Source organism: Rhopilema esculentum, chromosome 6 (genome assembly GCF_057945365.1).
Source record: "Rhopilema esculentum isolate cy_ngs chromosome 6, ASM5794536v1, whole genome shotgun sequence".
Taxonomy (NCBI): domain Eukaryota; kingdom Metazoa; phylum Cnidaria; class Scyphozoa; order Rhizostomeae; family Rhizostomatidae; genus Rhopilema; species Rhopilema esculentum.
This window is the reverse complement of record NC_142820.1, coordinates 1,465,184-1,485,355: the sequence shown is the minus strand read 5'-3', so window position 1 is coordinate 1,485,355 and position 20,172 is coordinate 1,465,184. Positions and strand designations below refer to the sequence as shown.

The 20,172-nt window shown below is 35.1% G+C and overlaps 1 protein-coding gene across 2 annotated transcripts in view; it reads right to left on the bottom strand.

The window, feature by feature from the left end:
* The window catches only part of LOC135686081 (uncharacterized), a 33,513-nt gene extending 17,418 nt beyond the window's left edge, over positions 1–16,095 (bottom strand). Inside the window, exons 1-13 of one of the 2 annotated variants that reach the window (XM_065202242.2) lie at positions 15,949–16,095; positions 13,042–13,188; positions 10,019–10,084; positions 9,489–9,695; positions 8,788–8,865; positions 8,444–8,563; positions 7,933–8,040; positions 7,117–7,274; positions 6,371–6,818; positions 5,550–5,650; positions 3,719–3,752; positions 2,612–2,726; positions 1,592–1,704 (exon numbers count right to left, since the gene is read on the bottom strand). In XM_065202242.2, the coding sequence (XP_065058314.2) occupies positions 1,592–1,704; positions 2,612–2,726; positions 3,719–3,752; positions 5,550–5,650; positions 6,371–6,818; positions 7,117–7,274; positions 7,933–8,040; positions 8,444–8,563; positions 8,788–8,865; positions 9,489–9,695; positions 10,019–10,084; positions 13,042–13,134 (1,641 nt within the window). In that variant the 5' untranslated portion in view covers positions 13,135–13,188; positions 15,949–16,095. The remainder of the gene's footprint in view (positions 1–1,591; positions 1,705–2,611; positions 2,727–3,718; positions 3,753–5,549; positions 5,651–6,370; positions 6,819–7,116; positions 7,275–7,932; positions 8,041–8,443; positions 8,564–8,787; positions 8,866–9,488; positions 9,696–10,018; positions 10,085–13,041; positions 13,189–15,948) is intronic. The other variant, XM_065202244.2, reaches the window with a different exon arrangement.
* Positions 16,096–20,172: the final 4,077 nt, after the last annotated feature.

The window sequence follows — 20,172 nt, the reverse complement described above, 5'->3', positions numbered from 1 at the left end:
CAGAGATTGTAATTCACACAAGCACCATTATTGTACATTATTGCTTGCAGCTATATACAATATAGATAATATGGATATAGAAATATAGAAAAGATATGGATATAAAATAAAGGGTTATACACAGTAAAATTCTATTCTACAGTAAAATTCTATTCTACAGTAAAATTCTATTCTACAGTAAAATTCTATTCTACAGTAAAATTCTATTCTACAGTAAAATTCTATTCTACAGTAAAATTCTATTCTACAGTAAAATTCTATTCTACAGTAAAATTCTATTCTACAGTAAAATTCTATTCTACAGTAAAATTCTATTCTACAGTAAAATTCTATTCTACAGTAAAATTCTATTCTACAGTAAAATTCTATTCTACAGTAAAATTCTATTCTACAGTAAAATTCTATTCTACAGTAAAATTCTATTCTACAGTAAAATTCTACAGAAGTGGCAATTTGTGATGTAACACAGAGAAAATTCATAGTGAAATTCATAGGGAAAAAACTTTGGAAAATTTAATTTGATACCAATTACCTTCCCCCTTTTATCTCCCTAAATATCAATGTCTCGAAAACCTGTAAAGATTTTTGCGATGAAACACGTTTCATTTATAGACCGTTAATGGGGTAAAAATTTTTGGCAGTGCTATGAATGGCGAACATATGTGACATTAACACTGAATTTCTGAAAAGTGGTTACATAGGTCGATGAATTTATATTTATAGATCGTCGAAATAATGATGAGCCATATTGGACCGTTTGTGGTTGAGGTGTTGCTGAAGATCTTAATGATCTTAGAGCCTTAATGAGCGAAGTCCTTACTTTCCTGTAACACCTGTATGCCATTTCATCTGATTAACAAATAGCAAACGATTCGTGGAGCTACGATGTCTGCCAAAGGTCTTGGTACACTAACGTCCGTTTTCAAGGGGAAAGTCAGTCATCCCCCTCCACCCTTTGAACCAAAGTGGTTTACGTATTGTTCTGGGGGGAAGGGGTGCGAAAGTGGAAGTACTCACAAAAAGAATTTGAAAAATACAAAAACATATAAAGTATGAATGTTGAGTGTTCCAAGTAATTTTGGCAATGATTGTAGCACTAGCTCTGAACAGTAAAAAACAATTTTTTAAGTCAATAGTTTGAGCTGCAGTTCAGTCAATAGTTTTTTCTTCTAGCCTCTTGCCTTAAAGTTTATGTCATTTTGATTTAGCTTTTGTTTTCCCGTGACATATATTGAGAAGTTGCTTGGCAAGGATTAAAATGTTTATTACCATTAACAAGATATTCAAAAAACATATAGGCAGAAGGTCTTGTTTCGTTGGATGAAAAAGATGGATTGATACTTGAATAGCGAAAGGAACAGCTTTCCTTCAAACAAATGCCTCCTTGATAAGCATAAACAGATTTTACTTAAGAACGAAGAAAAACTTTAGCTCAAAATTCTGAATATAATGCAAAATATTACAATTTTTCATCAGATTTGCAAAAAGACACCTAAGAAACAATTAAGACAAAAAATTATAATAGCAACAAAAAGTGATTTTGAAAATTGTTAAGAGGCGAAGTGAAGGAAATGAAAGAAATGAAACGTACGTTGTTTCCTGGTATCCCATCGACTGAATCTGACTCGTCGACTGCAGCGGCCTTCTTACCAGAGACTTTCTTTCGACTACAATGGGCATTCTCACTGTCTCTTGAAGCCGAGACTAAGTAGAGGGGAAAAAAGTCAATACACGATCACCTTGACACTAGACACAAAGCACAAGAGAAAAAGAGTATAAGAAACTACAAAAACTGCAGGCCATTTATCAAGCCAATATTTAATTGAGAAATACGATATTCTTTTATACTAGTTCATTAAAACCAATGACATGCTAATACGAGAGGCACACTTTTGTACTTTCGAAATATCAAAACCCAAATCTTGATAAATGAAACACTTATCTGCATATTGATTTTACCTTTCAGGTCAAATAAACGCTTTACAGGTTCTTCAAACTACGACCTCAATTCAACTCAATCAAATCAATGAAGAGAATCTTTTTGCATTTATAAAATGTTAATTTACCTTTACAAACGCAACTTTTTCCTACTGTTTTTAAAAACTTTGTTAAGATGTCCAAAATTTAAAAACTGGACATTTCATTTCTTATGCGGTGATTTTAGGGATTGTGAATGGTGTTCTATGTTAGGGACATAATGATCACCTTTCTTCTTTGTTTTGTAACTTTATTAGATTAATAGCTACGTACATTATATTTCGGGACTATAACATATTTTTAAGATTCTGGTTGAAATTCTACAGTTAAATGTCTGTCAACAGTGCGTTGGTCAAGGAAAATTTGTTCTGTAAAAGGGTCGTGAGAATTTTTCTTAAGACTTAGTTCTGTCAAGTGCATGTCAGCTACGGAGCCACGACTTTCCTGGTCACGGCAAATTCTAGACATAGCGGGCAAATATTTAAGTTTAGCAGGTATTGTTTTTGGAAGCGAATGACTCGATTTAATGTTTACCGACATTTCTGGCTTATTCTTCAGTTCATGCCTATCCAAGAATCATATGAAATCATATGCTTCACATGAAACCACACGAATGCAAATAGTTTAGCCATACCAGAATGAGACTGACTTGACGATTTTCTGACCACAGGAGGATGTGGATAACCTTCCCCAGCCATTTTCATTCTTCGTCTTTGTCTTGCAGATTCATTTGGAACACCAACTGATGGCTTAAAATAAAGAATAATTGAATTTTAAGACATCTGAGGTCTTTAATGACGATATCCTAGCAAAAGACCTAGATGTAATGATTTCAAACATTATATATATATATACAAATTGGCTGAAGATTCTGCACGATCAGATGAAACCGGTACCAACAAAGTGTTATTTCTGCGATCAAATCTATATTGCAAGTATCTATCAACTGCTTTTTGCGGAATATCAACATAAATCTATATATATATATCGTCAGAATACATATTTTTAGCATTCATAATACTTCTAGAATTAACTTGAAAATACCAATTCAAATATAATTAGTAACTTCTTTCAATACCACTCCCAATTTTCGTGATTGCATGCAATAAATTTTGTCCAGTAATGAAAAACTCGATTTTTAAAATATTAAGATACGCAAACATGTAGAATTTAAAAACTACACCTATAGGTTGCATTAGTTACTCATAACTATTAACTAAACAAAATATTGTTAAGTCTCATTTTGGTACCTTGTGCTCTTACATTCAGTTCCTGACTTCTAAAGATAAAAGGATCTTCAAAACAGAATTTTCAAGTTGAAGGGCCAAACAGACTCTTCACCAGTGATACTTGACAGTTGGTTACCACCCTATTCCATTCTACTAAAAACCTGTTTCAGCTTTCAAACTGATTTCCTCACTCTTCTTCTCAGTTGAATATCCGTGCAAAGTCATGTTTCTCAATGCAATTCAATTCTCTGCTTTTCACTGACATAAAACCACGAATCAAATTGTCACATGTTTACGTTTTAATCAAAATGTCCAAAGCTATTGATCAACGGAAATATTTCTTACTCTAGACAATTCTTGACTTGTACTTCCTCTCATAATTTCTAATATGATTCATCAGAGGGTCTTGATCAAGAATTTCTGAACCCACCCCTAGTAGTCGCAATGAAAGGCCACAGCATTACATTTGGTAAAAGCTCAAAATAATCGCAAGGAAATCTGTCAGTACCAACCTTTGGAAGTTTCACTTGCTCTGGGTGATCGCTGCTGATATACAAAAAAAAATTAAACCGATCGAATTTGTAGAGCTCTAAAATGACGACGTCTTGGTTGTGTTAGGAGATATAGCCACATAAGCACAGGTTTATTCTCTATCAAATAACTGCAATTTGGCCTCTTATTCATACCTTTAATTATACCTTATCATATTGCTAGCAATCTTTAAATCTTTTACTGGCCATATCTCACCCAATTATGTATAAATTTAGTTGATTTCCTGCTATTTAAGGGTATTTCATGGTGTTCTTTAAGGTTATGTGGTTGAAAATCACAGTACGCTACCAAAGCTACACACAAAAGCTACCAAAGCTAAAGATTACACACAAAGACATCAATCTGCATAAAACTCCATATGAACTCGGTCAAACGTGATTATCTTTGCATGTAAAAAGAAACAATTACCTTTAGGTTGGTACGTTCTAAAATGTCATATCACAGTAGCAAATAAAGGCACCATTATATGCTATCAACAACAGAAAGAGAGGAACGAAAAAATCGCTGGACTTCTCAAAAGATATCTTTAATTCTTATCTCCCGGACACAAGAACCAGTCATAACTAGAGCTGCAAAAAATATTTTTCTTTCTGGGAACCTGGGAAACAGGACAAAATTTTTTCTGTGGGTTAAATTATTGTGTACCAGTAGTACACACCAAAAATTTGTAATAGGGCTTCTGATTTATTGGATCTAGAGAAAATTTCCAATAAAATATCATAATTTGGTTGTTTATTACATCTTTTGTGTCTTTGTCAAAGATTGACTAAGTGGAAAAAAGAAAAACTAATTGTGAACCAAACGGCAATATGTATGTTTATTGACTGGCAGGAAACTTCTTCATAGATGGTGCTCTCTACAATTACCTGGTGTTTGGGAAAGGTAATAGATGCCAACTTCAGGGAAGATAAATCATGTTACCTGTTTATACTTATCAGCCAGCTTTTTTAGCCTTTCATTTCATATAATGGGTACACACGGCAACATAAAATTTTACATTAATAAATGGTGATATCTCAATATTCAAAGGACAAATGTAATCTGAAAGAACACGAGGATGTAACTCAATGCCAATCAAAAACTTTGCCAAGTCTGCAAAAAAGTCAGTCAAGACTCAAGTCAAGTATTGTATTGCTAACAAGAAGAAAACTTAGGATGCATGTAATTTTTGTAGCTTTTGATCTTTAAAGATCCAAAACAATAGCCTTATATAAGGCAACCAAAACAGCACTTTCACAGCACATAAATTGCCTTCTTCAGGTCTGAAGCTTTATCTGTTAAAAAGGTCCTGGACAAGGAAGCTGAATGTTGTATCCAAGTTACACAATTTTTTGCGATATTTGACAAACGAGTAATAGTTTTTATAAAGGTTTAGAAAATGCGAAACTCTTTTATTTGATGCAATCTACAACCTGCAGACATTAAGCTCACATTTGCATAAACTTTTGATCTATTGTGAAAAAGTCAAGAAAAATTTTTTGCTTATGCAAAATATTTTCTGCCAAGCTAAAAACACTTCTAGGAATCTAATTCCCAGGTTCTGATACTTTTTGCAGCTCTGGGCATAACCAAAACTGTGAAGCATAATCAAAGATCTGGGGAGCACAGACTATCAATCAGGTAAAAGATGAAGGGATCCTACACCCAACAGCGACCTCACATATACCAGATGAAAGGACACCACATAATGCCAAAAAGTGTTTCACATTGCTTGAAAGGCTAATTAGAAGTTTCAAGCAAGGACCAGTCGATAGGAAGCACATCAAAAAAAGTGAAGAGCCAATCTCTTACTCTTTGTCTCCTGGGTCAGTTAAGCTCCTTCCACGCTTTTCCCAATCACCTTCAGCCCCAGGTCTTGGCGGCAAGGGACGGGGGTTCTTCACTTGAATTGGCTAGGAAAAGATTAGAATGAATAAAACTTTCAATGCACTAATTATTAATTCGTGTCGACAAAAACCATTTGAGAACAGTTTGTTTAAATGAGGAGATGGCTGGTGCACATAGTTTAGACCCCACGGCCGAGCTGGTGGGATCCCACTCGGGTGGGATGGAAATCTCGCATATGAACACGATCAAGTGAGCCAGCCAGGCAATAAGGAAAAGATAAACATTGCGCTTGCCGAAATCGATTATTGGTATTAGTTTTGTGACAAGCCCACTCAAATGGGACGGAGGACCTCCATATAAAAGGAGGCTGCATCATTCTACCTGAGTGGGCTATTCTACCATCCCACCTGAGTTGGCTATTCTACCAGAGCAGGGGTATCTCAGCTCACATGAAATGGCCTTAAGACTCTTTGTAAATATTACGAACGTGCCATATCCTCTTAGTTATGCTATATACATGAGAATTCATTGCATAAATAAGATACTTTAAGGCACATATAAAAGCATACAAGGTTACCAAATGTTTCTTTAAGATTCGACCTATTCCTCCACAGGGAGAATACTGTTTTTCGATAATTTATTTTCTTCCCTTTTTCTCTCTTAAACTTCTGTCTTACAAAGGGATATTTTTATGATAGCATTGTTTGTGCAACTGATGTAAAATTATAAGACGCAATATTAGTCTAGATAGAATCGATAGTCTAGAGACATACATGAATATATACCTTTTCAAAGGGACTGTTTGAATGTGACCCTGACTGCTTTCTGCCTTTGTGACTTCGTCGTTTCCTTTGATCTTCATCTTTGTTATCAGCTGACAATACTCTCTGTATCTTTTTAGGCTGTGCTTTCTCGCCACGCGGCTCAGCTTTCACACGCTCCTGCGCTGTTTCTTCCCGCTCATGCGAAGGGAATGTCGGTCCTCTCTGCACTTTCTCTGGTTTTTTCTCTGAAATCTCTTTTTCAACCGGTCTTTCTTCCTCAAATTGTTCATGGGACTTTGCATCATTTTCACTGCCTTTTACTACATAGTCATTCTTTCGGTCATCATTAACAATGTCTAGATCTATTCCAGATGCAGTCGCAATTGCTGCAGGATTCTCTTCTGCAGCATCTGGCTGTGACGTCACCTTCGAATCGACCTTTTTCTTGATTTTCTCTTTATCACTGTTCCTATTGAAAGAACAGGAAAAGTTTCAGACATGAGGGGCATTTTCTTTAAAAACTACCAGTCCCCAGCACTGCCCACCCCCCCCCTTAGGGGGACTTTTAAGAGTTCCATGATTTGTAAAAGTTTGTTGGCAGCAAGGAGAAGATATCAGTTACAGATTAGCCAAGGCTCATAATGGCCTTATTTCAAAAAATTAAGCGTCAAGCACGATTCGATTGTAGAACATTTCTTCTTCAGAAAAATGCTTAAATGGCAAAGAAGAATATTTAAACTTAATAGCTATCTCTGAAATATAAAAACCTTGGCTTCTTTCCCTCCAAAAACAATGCGATGTGCTTTTTGACGTAAGGATGGCGTAAAATTTTCGATGCACTTGGCCTGTCAGCTGGATTGTTCATTAACATCGATTTAATTATACCATTGAGTTCGTCGCTGTACTGTTTTGGCATTGGAGGCGTCTAGAAACAGTTTTCGATACAATTAAACTATAAAGTCACGAAGTAACTTAAAATAAATTACACTATACTAACGAGTGAAACAAAAACTATCAATGGCTAGAATATTTATCGTACAATAACACAACCACGTAAGCCATTGGTACAGCAAAATTTGAAGATGGAAAAGAAAAAGAGGAAACACAGGGAACAATCCTAAACATGTAAATATCAGATAATGTCAACGGATCCCAACTTCTGTAAATATAACTTTTTCTCTCAGACTCTTCAGCCAAGTAATAGATTGGTGGTCACCGATTTGTCAAAAACAAAGAAACAATCAAAAGTGCTATTTTTCTTCTCAAGTCACTTTCGATCAACATCTGGATAGCTTTTAGCTATTTTGAGACGTCAGAAAAAGTGCTTAAATACTACTGTGCTATTTTCAAATGATAAAACCTTTGGTTGAAAAAAGTAGAAAGTCACAAGAGCATCATTATCAAACGTACAAGTTAGCATAAAGTTAGAATAAAACGCACGGTTTTGCAAAATGCCCCGGGAAATCCCATTTTTCCTGTTTAGGTGAACGACACCTCTGTATAGGACTGAATAATAGTAGCACTAAAGCATCTGTTTAACACTCCTGATTTTATTTACAACGATAATATGTCCATTGGCAAACCTTTCCTTTGAGAATTTTATAAACCAATGCATTCATGTCTCTGGCGTTGAAGGCGTGCTTTAGCGTCGTCATTTCATAAACACAGCAGCCAAGAGCCCAAACATCAGACTACAATTAAGGCAGAAGAGTATAAAACAGGGAGAGTGATTTTTACCTGCGCAAATATACAGTTAAGGTGTACAAAGGTAATCTGTTAGGATCGGAATATTAATTCTAGATACGTACAGCAATAAATTAGATATAAAAGTTATGCGCTATGCACATTTACAAATATGTAAGAATTCTATTAAATATGAGATACAAAGTTGGGAAAATATTTGTAGCCACTTGTCTGTCAGTTTTTACTTGGAGAAATATATAAAAACTGGTTTATTAGAAACATTTCTAAAAGATTTTATAAAAGCCAAGAAAAAGACAGGAAAGAAATCCATTTTTAGACTTTTTTGTAGTTTTTTGTTTTAGACAAAATATTGGAATGAAGTCTAAAACGATTGCCTAAAGAATATCTCACCCTGTGATTGTATGGTTTGTTTGAGAAAAGTTCAGGTGACATGTAGTATGGTGTGCCAATCAGGGTGGTTGCCATGTCAGATGTGCTCTCAAGAACTCTAGCAATGCCCAAATCACCAACCTGAGTATAAATAAAAAGATGCCATACCCAAAAGAATAAAGAGCTATTCCAAATCTTAACAAAAATTTAGAATACAGTAGCTTTAAATCAATAAAGAAACACATAGCTACATCAAAAAAATTAAAAGAAAGCAAAAAATCAACGTAAGAAAGAAGAAATTATAGTCCTCCGATGTCTCTGCAGCATTGAATTAAATTCTTAGAATATGACAAAAATAAATTCACCTTGATGATCTTGCTCTTGGTAAGAAAGATATTTTGTGTCTTCAAGTCACGATGAAGAATATTTCTATCATGCATGTACTGGAAAAAACAGAATTTCAGGACTATGATAGTAGAAAATTGAATACATATTGAAAACTGTCCAACTGTCCAAAGGCTAAGAGGAAAAATCCAGAAATTTTCTCAAATTTTTCTAAAGTAGTAAAAATTTGGAGAAATATAGTCTCAATCAACTGTGATGCAACTCACTTTTAAAAATTGATTATGCTAAAAATTTTCCCATTGAGAAGGAGAAAGAAGCACAAAATTACAAAACCTTTTCGCTAAATTTTGAAAGTATTAACTAATTATTTCGAAATTTTCCAAATATTCCAGTCCCTGCTAAGGATTCTATGGTTGCTTTTTGCCAAGTTCTGTCTTAAATGCCTTCTTTTAGAATAAAGCTTTCTTTCACAAAAGGCTGAAACAGAAGGAAGTTACCTAAAATAGAAACTTCCCTTTCAGACCACAATGAGAATATTGAATACCAAAAAGTTTTATTTTGGCCAAAGAATGTCTAGTATCAAAATTATTCCATACTTTTTTATCAGAATTCATTCTTCACCTGTTGTAACATGACTTACTGCATGAATGTAGCAATCAATTGCAAAACCATTGTCAAGCACACAAATTTCAAAGAGCTTGAAAAGGCAGAGGAAACATACCTGCAAAGCCATTGCAATTTGCACAAACCACTCAACTATTTGTCTTTCACCTAAAAGTTCATTTTGTTTTGCTTGTTCTTTCAACTTTGAATAAAGATCTCCTCCTTCACAGTAACCCATTACAATATGTAAGAAACCATCTCCAGATTGAAAAGACTCTTTATATGAGACAATGTTTGGATGTTTAAGCTTAGACAGAATTTGAACCTGATAGGGTAAAAAGGGAAAAAAGATTATGTTGCAGCTTGAAATATTAACTTAATGCTAAATCGAGCAGTATAATTTTCTAAAACCTGCCATCAAGGACCCATCATGGATGTGTTCTGCTCCTGAGACTTGATCTTGATCATGGAAAAATATATCTATCAGTTTGTCATTTGTAATTTATAGTACTTTTTGTTTATTATGATTAAATTGAAGCTATCATTTGAGAATGAAATGAAGATTTTAAAAAATAAGATCAGATCTGCTAAGAATTGCTAAGCACTTTTCCAAAGAAAATGACTGAGATAGAAATAATATCAACACACCTCTTGTTGTGCAAACAACCTTTCCTTGTCAGAGGCCTCATGTAAATCTATCTTCTTAATGACATACTAGAAGAATAACATTGACTATAAGATCAAGGAAATTTAACTTGAAACAAGAAAGAAGTTGCAATCTTTCTGCTAATTGAAATCTCACCATTTTTCATATCCACCGTAATTATATAGAATGAGATTTTGGAAAACGCAACAAAGGAGTTGTTTCTCACCTGAAATTATACTGAAGATGACTCTAGCCAGAGTCGAAATATTTTGAATTTAATTTAATGGACTTGACGTAATGGAATTGCCTAAATTCAAACTGTCTTAATGGATTTGTCTTAATTGGAATTTTCTATGATGTAGCATGAAGTTGACAAATACATGATGTCTTTTTTCTCTGTCGTGGTACTGGTTATCAATTTAATTATATAGAAGCTCCCTAATGGCACATTTCTTGCTGGGGCAACTTGTGCTGATGTTTCCATGGTTCCAAAATTCATTGTCACAGTTGCTGTCATCATATTGTGATCATCTCAATAAAGTTTTTAGCTAGAAATTCATAAAAGAGTTTATTTCAATCTTCTCTTGGGTTAATACAGATTCATTCAAAATTCTTGCTATGTTGCTTGTTTGTAAAGATATTTGGAAATATCTTTCATGGCAAATTGTTGATTCACTCATCCTCAACTTTAAAATTGTTCCATTTACTGCTGAAGAAAATCAAGCCAGTATTTGAGTTGTTTTTAAATTATATTTCAAAACTTATATGACATTAAACTTTGGTTGCGAACTTGAAGCTGGAATCTTTATGTCATTGCAGGTCCTTAGGAATCGTTAAGCACATATGAGCTTCTCCTTTTGCAAAGCATGATAGCGGATCCAAAGATATGAGTTTTATATGTATGATAACATTCCCTGGTGCTTATCAAGATCCCGTAAATCTGAAAAATGCTTTTTGATCAAGCAAAAATGCCATTTATAAACTCGAAAATACACTGGCCCCTAAACTGTAAATCCCCAGTTAAGTTTGATACTGGTTTAGACAGCACATCAAACTCAAGGTGAATAGGTTACTGTTAGCACATAAGAAGGAATTCCTTTATTTCTGTTATTTCAGTAACACAAAATTTGTCCAAGTCAATAAACATTGCCTTGTCACTATGCTTTAATAAACGTTGCCTTATTTGCAACCTTTGTAGGCTATGCCAGGGGTGGCGCTAGAGACAAACCTTCAAGGTGCCGAAGTTTATATTCTCCGTAACTGCCGACGCTGGATGTGTCAAATTGCCGACAGAAAAAAAATCGATTTGCCCCATATAGCAGGCAGGGCCGTCGCGAGGCAAGCCTCGTTGGGGGGGGGGGGGGGTGGTTGTGTGGAATGCAAATTTACCTGATTAAAAAATTATTGCCTGAAACTTTTTAGCTGGTGCCACAAACCTCTGCAATACATTTTGTCAATCTAACTCTGTAAGATAACCGACTTTCCTAATAGTCTTGTCAAATCTCTATATCGGGACGGGCAAAATATATAGTTACTACCTGAGGCGGCACCATGGTTGCCGCCGAAGGGGGAGGAAATTTTCGAATTGTGATGCTTCTAGTTCCCTGGAAAATGCACTCTTTTAAGCAGATTCCACTAAAGCAATCCTCCTAATCCCATTGAAAATTATCGTCATTTTGCAAAACTTTTTTACAGCAGATAAAAACAACAATTTCGTCGTGGTCTTGAAAAACACCAGGTTGTCAGTTACTTCTAAATTTAGATCCCTCTCTCCATCTTAGCATGCCTTTTGAATGTGGAGCTCATAGTGAATTGCAGTTGACGCTTCTACTGAGAAACTTTAGGAGAAATGAACACGAGGCACAATTTTACCTAAGATTGCTTGATCCTTTATTGATTTTCTGACAGGAAGGTCTCTGAAATACCTAAAGCGTTTCTTCCACCGAGCGGATTTTACCTGAAATTTCCTGTTGAGATACTATTGGGGTGGGTATGACAACCCCCCAGTCGCGACGCCCCTGAAAGCACCTCCAATGAAGGGGCACCGAAGGGTCATGGCCCCCACTTTTTTACAAAGCAATAGAGCATTTTTCCAAAATCTTTTGTTGTGGGTGCAAAATTCTCCCTTGCCCGTCCCCCACTTTCCAACCTGTGTCGGAGTCCACCAGATTTTCTCGGCAATTTGTGCCTTGTTAGAAACTTAATGCGCAAAAATTGCCTATTGTTGAATATTTCTTCCTATCTATGGTGGAAGAAGTTAATCAATGGTTTTCTCTAAACCATTTGTTTGTCGCAAGCTATGGGGTGAACAATGCTATTGAAAAATAGTTGATGAAAAAGGACAAGAAGTGCTTTTTAAAAATTTATTACGCAAAATGTGCTCATGATCGAAATGTTTTCATTGGCAATAATAATGTCTTGAAACGAAAAGAGAATCCCTTAAGAAGAAAATTCATTAAAAACTTTATTTATGACAGCGTGAGTTTGCTGTTGTTAGGGTAAATTTCCTTGAAACGGTCCAAAACATGATCCAAATCAAGCATCTGCACGTTTCGCATGAATTCCAAGCAGCAACAGGAATTTCAACCTAGAGGAGCACCATGGTATTGTGGGTCATGCAAGGGAGCACCATGAAACAATGTCACAGCTATCACGGAAGCGACAGGATATAATGCCACTATGATAATAAAATTGCCGAAGAAAAGCCATTGAGAAAACCATAAACCAGCCAGTGCAGTTTTCTCCTCGATTATTTATGTCATTTTAACAACATGTAAACCGGGTGACATCCATCAAGTGCCGATGGTATTGAGAAAGCAAAAATTGATTGGCTGCCGACGGGGGGGCTAACAAAAATCTAGGGGGGGGGGGCTAAAGCCCCCTCTTGCCCCCCCCATGCCGCCACTCCTGGGCTATGCCTAAAGAGACACATCTTTATATTGATTGTCATTAGATCCACCTCATGTAAAGACAAAAAGACGTAAGATCCATGATCACTTTAAAGATATAAAATTGTAATACTAACTTGCTTCTTGTCTCTTTTGTGGCGGGCAAGAGAGACTTGACCATAGCTTCCCTTGCCAATGAGCTTCCCAAGAGTGTAACTCTCAAGAGGCATTTTTATTGATCAAATCAAAAAACATACTTGATTTTCTACTTTTGGATAACCATCCTGTAACCAAACAGAGAAACAAAGAAATATTACTAAATATTTACATAATAAGGATGTCAGGCAGATATGATGCAGTCTTATTCAATCTCTACTTTTCAAAAAAGCACCTAGTGGCAGTTCGATATAATGTTTAAAAAAATATCATTGCATCAACCGTGGTCTAAGCAGAATAATACTCATGTTAATCTAGATTAGTTCTCATATTTTTTATTACTGGTCCTCACCAAAAATCTGGTGAAATAAGAAGTTAAACACTTTCTGTAAGTTATTTCTATTTTTAGAACGCAACCATAAAAATACAAAAATCAAATATTTTGATGTCACCCTAATAAATGGGACTGAAGAGAATGCAAGCATTTCTAGTTAGTTATATTTTCTATTGCCAATCAAAACAAAGGAATTAGCAATACTCTGATTGATTGTGAGTTAAAAACTGAGGCATCCAAATGTAAACCACTGGAGAGTTAGAAAAAAATAACTGAGAGAAACTATGAAGAGCCAGTAGAAGCATAAAATTTCCTTGTTATTTTGAAAGTCCATCAGTGTAAAATGAAATTATAATAGCGTTTGAAAATTTCAGTAAGAAAAATTTTTTTGTTCCAAAACAAATTAAGTGGGATTAATTTTCTATTGTCCTGCTTCAGCAAAAATATCCCATATCAATTTTTGGCACATAGTACAAACAGCTTTGCTTAAATAAAGATAACTCAAAACAAAACAAAAAATGTAATTTCTGAATGTTTATATTAATGTTTTTTAAATGACTTAATGCATGTCAAAAGGAAAGAAATGTTTTTAATTTGCACTGATTCAGCTAGCACAAAGTAAATTTTATTTCTAGATTCAAAAGTTTGTTGAGATAACTGAAACCTATGGGTTCAAAATGACCATTACACATATTGCCAACATTTTGCAATGAAAATCTAGTACAAAGAATTCTAGAGCTCTTTAAAGTATAATACAACTTTTGTATGAGGGTGAATTTACACTACCAGGACAAAAGTATTGCAACACCTGCGAAGGCAATCAATGGCATATCACGCAACAACTTTTATTGTTGTCTGATTAAGCTATTGTTTAATCAGCCAATGGTATGCAAATAAAACTACAAATTCAATGAAGCATAAATTAGAATATTTCATTTTCATTTTTCCAAGATTTTAAATCAGCAATTCAAGTAACTTTTAATTGAACAAGCATTTTGCAGAGGTGCTTCTGGCTCTGATAAGTGCGGAAAATTGCTTTGGAATTGATGCACAGAATTTGTTGATGATATGCACTGGGATTCTCCTTCATTCTCCATAACTCTCCAAGTCAGTTTTTGTTCCAAGGATTTCAAATCAGATCATTTTCATTGGCAATAAGAAATTTTTGCTTATTGCAAGGTTAGGCCTTTGAGAAAGACAAAGAGTTTGAAGATTTTTAGGTAAATTTTAGTAAAAATGGCCTTGTTCATTTTCCTAGCATTTATTTGATTCCTCCAAAGACACTGTCTTGCATTATTTTGACATGTCTCACTGCATTAACTCACACGTCTGTAGTTGATGATTTATCATTTTATATGGGCCTAACTGTACCCAAAGAAATACCCAAGTTGAGTTGGAAAATTTTGGGGCTAAAGAAGTCAGGAATAACAACATCATTTGTTGTTTCCTGACCTCTCACTATTTTGCTATCATTTTCTAAAATATTTTCAAAATCTTTAGAATTAAAAGACCAATTACACAAAGTTTTATCACAACTACTAAAGCTCCTGATCCTGTCAATATTTTATTTAACCAATGCAGATATTTTTCTTATAACTGTAAAAATTTTTTATGCTAAAATTGTAATTCTAAGTATTCCAAAATCCTCAATAAATTTCAAAGAATTTGACCACTGGTCTAGCATGATTATTTTCTCTTTAAAGGGGAATATTTCAGCATAAGGACGTAAGCTTTACTTTTGCAATACTTTTGTCCTGGTAGTGTATGTAAATCTTATAAGTTTATAGTCTTGTAAATCTTAATAGTGCCAAAAGTTTCATAGCTTAATTAGCATGCATGGAGGCATGAAATGATTCACAATTTTTTTAAAGCAGCTGGTTATCATCAACCCAGTCCAGAGTCTTGAGGCTAACAAAGATCATTTTTAAGACATACTCATTGACAGTACTAAAGCCCATGCCAATATGAAATTGATAACAGATATCTCTGGCAGAAGTGGGATTGATCTTTAATATTATTCCATGCCTGGCCTGCCTTGCTATTTTACACAATTAAATATTTGAATATTGGAATAGATTTCAGCTAGTCTCCCCTGCTCGATTCCTAAGAGAAAAGCAACCTTGAGATCTAGTGGTATATATAAGTTTAATCTAAAAGTATTTATTTTATCACTTCAACCCCCCCCCCTTCCCCCCCCCCTTAATAGAAAGGAAATTCAAAAAATCATAAACATGCAAGAATTTGGCTGCTGTTGTCACACCTTACTGAATATTATACAAATTTCGCGTTTGAAGTTGAAAATCTTTTATGTTTACAAAAAGTTTCAGAATTTGTTTGAAACAAGACCAAATGAAAGGCTTGCTTCTAAGATAGCATTATCCACCTTCCTTCAGCAAACAACCTTGATTTGTGAACATGATGAAATGAAATTGAATTAATAAAGTTTGACCTATTTATTTATTGCGTTAAGGCGATCCTATATGCATAATTATTGCCGATGCAGCATTGAAGCATGATAAAATTTGAAAATATAACAAATCAAAGTGGGATTTACCATTTTATTTCCAATCACATTTGGTTAGTTCCCTTTTCAGGCTGTTCTGTATTTGTTGCTACTCAGCCCTTGGATTGAGTTGAATTGATTCTCAAACGAGACAAGTTTGCAGAGCCAACACGAGACGTCATAACAATCTAAATTCAGAATTTTAAAATTTTGATCACCTAGCCTTAAAGAGCACCGTCATGGGCTCCGACGCAGTTTGGAAGGTTGGGGGGGGCAAGGGAGATTTTAACAATCATAACAAAAGAATTTTTAAAAAGCTCTATTATTTTGCAAAAAAGTGGGGGGGGGGCATGGCCCCTTCATCGGAGGCCCTGACTGTGAAATACTCCTTAATATGTAAAATCAGCTAATTTTGTCAAAAAACGGGTGATGTATGGTTTATGAAAAATATGAAGTGTGCTAACGGATTACTGATAATTTGGCTTTGTTGTCATGTGGTCATATCTCGACAAATTCGTAACAAATTTAACCGATTTTGCACATTTAGTAACACTTTATGATGCTCGTTAGGTTTTGGGATCCAAATTAAAAATTCTAGGAATATTTATTTATGTCGTCATCACTTAAGAACTCTATATGCCTATTCTTAGACAGAGCGGACCATACTCAAGTGGTGCATGGAAATAGCCCGACTTTGTGAAAATCTGAAAATAACAGAATTCAGCTGGATCTCTAAAGAGCGGAAAGAACATAATTCATGGACAGAGTCACATCGGCCAGTATTTAACAAGACCGTACATTGCACCCTCTTGCAAAGGAAGACTTGCATACTGACTTCCTCTAGACTAAATAACATAAGTATTTTGCAAGTAATCTGCTAAATTTCAATCCAGTTAAAAACAATCAGATAAGTTCAGTTTGCAATTTTGTTATAACCAGCTTAGACACAAAGGAACCACTACGGAACTAGAGTGTAAAACTTTTGCGCTATGAGTAACTATCTTTAATCAACCCTGTTGGTAAATTTATCATGTTACACCCCCCCCCCACTCAAAAGCCCTTCGACACGCCACTGACTGAATGAGAGTGGACACGCCGGGTGCATGCAAGAAAATAGCGGCGCCACGGGAGGACACGCCCACCGCTTAATTTTTTCCCCTGACAATATGTTGCGGCTGGCGCCACCACTGATGCAGGACGCACAAAGTTTTCAGATCAGCTAAAGTTATTTTGAATATCAATGTGGCTTTTAAAAGTCAATTTCTTCATCTTAAAAAGAATAATATAAGAATCGCTCTTACAAACTTGAATAAGTACAAGGTTAAAAACAAACTTGGATAAGAATAAGCAATATTATAACAATCAATGAACTGTTTAAAATTCCTGGAATACAATGATGAGCCCCTTCTTTTCCTTCTGTAATTCCATTTGTTTGCTGATGATACTAGCATTTTCCAGCCAAACCATAATCAAAGGAGACTCTAAAAAATCTTTTAAACAATTACTCAGCTCAACTAAAGTATCAAATTGATTGATTGCAAATAGATTAACTCTAAATGTCTTATCATTAGCGTTATGGCATGGGCATCCTCCTCCCTTCCCAAGAAAATTCTCCCATAAAAGTTAACCTAGCTATAAAAAACCGATTCGATTACGCCAAAACATTAGATAAGGCATTTTGGATATCTACTAGGCTAGATTCAAGCAATGTCTAAAAGATTTATAAGATATCGTCTTGACAAAGCGCTAAAAATAATAAAATTTGTAAAATTTACATCAAGCACTGAAGACATTTTCCGTTAACTTAGAATGCTAAATATCAGTGATGTGCTCTTTACATCTAACATTCTCAATTCCAATTGTAGAAATAAAGACATAAAAAGTAGAAATAAGAATTGTAGAAATAAAGAGCTAACCGACTTTAAACTTATTTTGGTCCCAGTATCCCATCTTTTGTGAAGATTCGTTGATAACACGCTTAAAAAAAATCTAATGCCCCTGTTACTCACAAATTGATCTGCATTTTCCTTTTCAACAAACTCCTCCACCATTCTACTTCTGCATCCCTCTTCTAAATGACTCTCCACAGGTCTTGTCCCCTTTTCAATCAGGAGCGTTGTCACTGTCCAAACGATTAGTTGGAAAAGTCGGTACATAGGCTAACTACTATAGCAGGTGTAACTTTTTAGTTGTTCTTTCCTTTTGGCACATTAAAAGAAGTGGGCTTGAAAATAAACTGCCATAATTTGATCGGTAGACGATTCTCAAGTAAAATGTATTTGTCTAAATGTTTGTGATTTGGATCATGAATCGTAAATATTTTCAGAAAACTTTATGGCCCTTGGACCAACTTGAGAAAGAATCTCAGAAAATTCGGGGCCCCTTAGCGCTAAGGGACCCTGGGCACAGCGCCCAGTGCCCCTTGTGGCTAATGCGGCACTGCAATCGAAATTTGAAAAAGTCTGAGAACCCTAAGAGAAATATCTGTCGGAGACATTTAAAAAAACTTGCTCCCTCTAAAAATCAATATGTCGATAATGAGAGCCCTATCACCAGCAGCACATCAATCTCAGTTGTCTCTACTTATTAATTATTCATGTTTTTTCTTTTCACTTCTTACTAAATTATGCTTGCTGTTTTGCTATGTTCTGCTAGATATCTCAAATTCAAATTTGTTAATTTTGAAATTGTTGGGGTTGAAATTGTTGCATACAGCGTACACTCGTCACCAATTTCTGAAAATTTTACAGCGCCCCCACTACCAACTGCCCCTCCTTCAAAGTTGCTCTGGATCCACGAGGTGTTGACATCCTTTTATGAAATCTGAAAATTTCCTTATAAATTTTGCTATATTTGCAACAATTTTATTCTGCCTATTGCTTGACATCAAAGCATCAAATTTGAACTTAGAAGGATATTTTTAAAAATATTGAGGTATCGCAAGATTGTGATTCGCAGAGGGTAGTGTCTTGAGATAGTTTTCCACTTTGAAACCTTTCTTAAAAATTGAGTACATTTTTCCTTCATTTGATTCCTGCATTTCGCTACTCCACTGTTGAAGAAACTGATCATTTAAGAATTTCCACTAGATTAACTGCACTATGTACATATTGCATATCCCATATATGACAGCCCCGATTCATCAAGGGTATTTAAATAAAGTCTGATATAGTTTAATATACGATAATTGTTCTTGCTTCCCAGTACGCATTTTCCAGTAGGCAAAGAGAAGTTTCTGCTGCAACTCTGTGGGATGGCATACAGTCCGCGTTTGCGGTGCGGTTCTTGGTGATATTGCTTAAAGAGACTGTCGAGTCTCTAAGACTCGTACGTACTTTATTTCCATTTTCCTATACGCTCTTTTTTTATAAGAACAATTTTATAAGAACACGAGCCTCAAAACTGCTCAAAAGTTAAAAACAAATTAAGAAGAATCGGAGGCTGAGCTTCTACAAAATGCAATTGCAACAATGTTTTTTTTCTCAAAATCGAGGATTTTTAGCGATGTGTGGGTGCTTTTTCGGCGAATATTCAAATTTGTCGGCAAATTAAGGCTCTCTCACTCACTTTGTTGGCAAATGAGGCCTGAACACCTTCTTAGAGCGAAGAAGCTAGCAATAGCACAGCTTACACCCTCTAAATTACGAACAAATTAAGAACAATCCAGCCTCAGATTTTCGAAAAAATTAAGAACAGTCAGCCTGATCTTAAATTTACTGGTTCTTATAAAAAAAGAGTGTAATAACCAATTGTAAATTTTAGTGTGCAATTTAAACTTTTGGCATGTCAAAGAACATACTCAGGCAGGGGGTGTTTTATGTACCTGCATATAAGAAACTTGAAATGTTTACCAAGATAATTTGGTTTCTTATAAACGATAAATTAGTTTTAATCGACTTATGTAAAAGACTGTCCCTAAACAAATCTGTCCATAACATTACAGACACATTTGAAGACAGCATATGATGTGTATAAAATGAGGAAGAACGCCATAGTAGTCACAAAGACGCATTTGACAATTGATGTGTTCTCGTGGTGCAGTGAAGACCGTTCTGGTGTTATGGGTCCTTTTTAATGTTAGTACTTAAGGGTCCTAGGTTTAAGGCTCTGGCTTTTACGGTCTCAGTATCCTTGGCAACATGTCATAAGTCTTATTCGAGCACACTGAAATGATAAATCTTTGATTGATTTACATCCAACTTACATAAATATGTCGTTGTCGTTGAATTACAAATTCAAAATGTGAACAATGACTGGACTGCGAGGGAGCACACA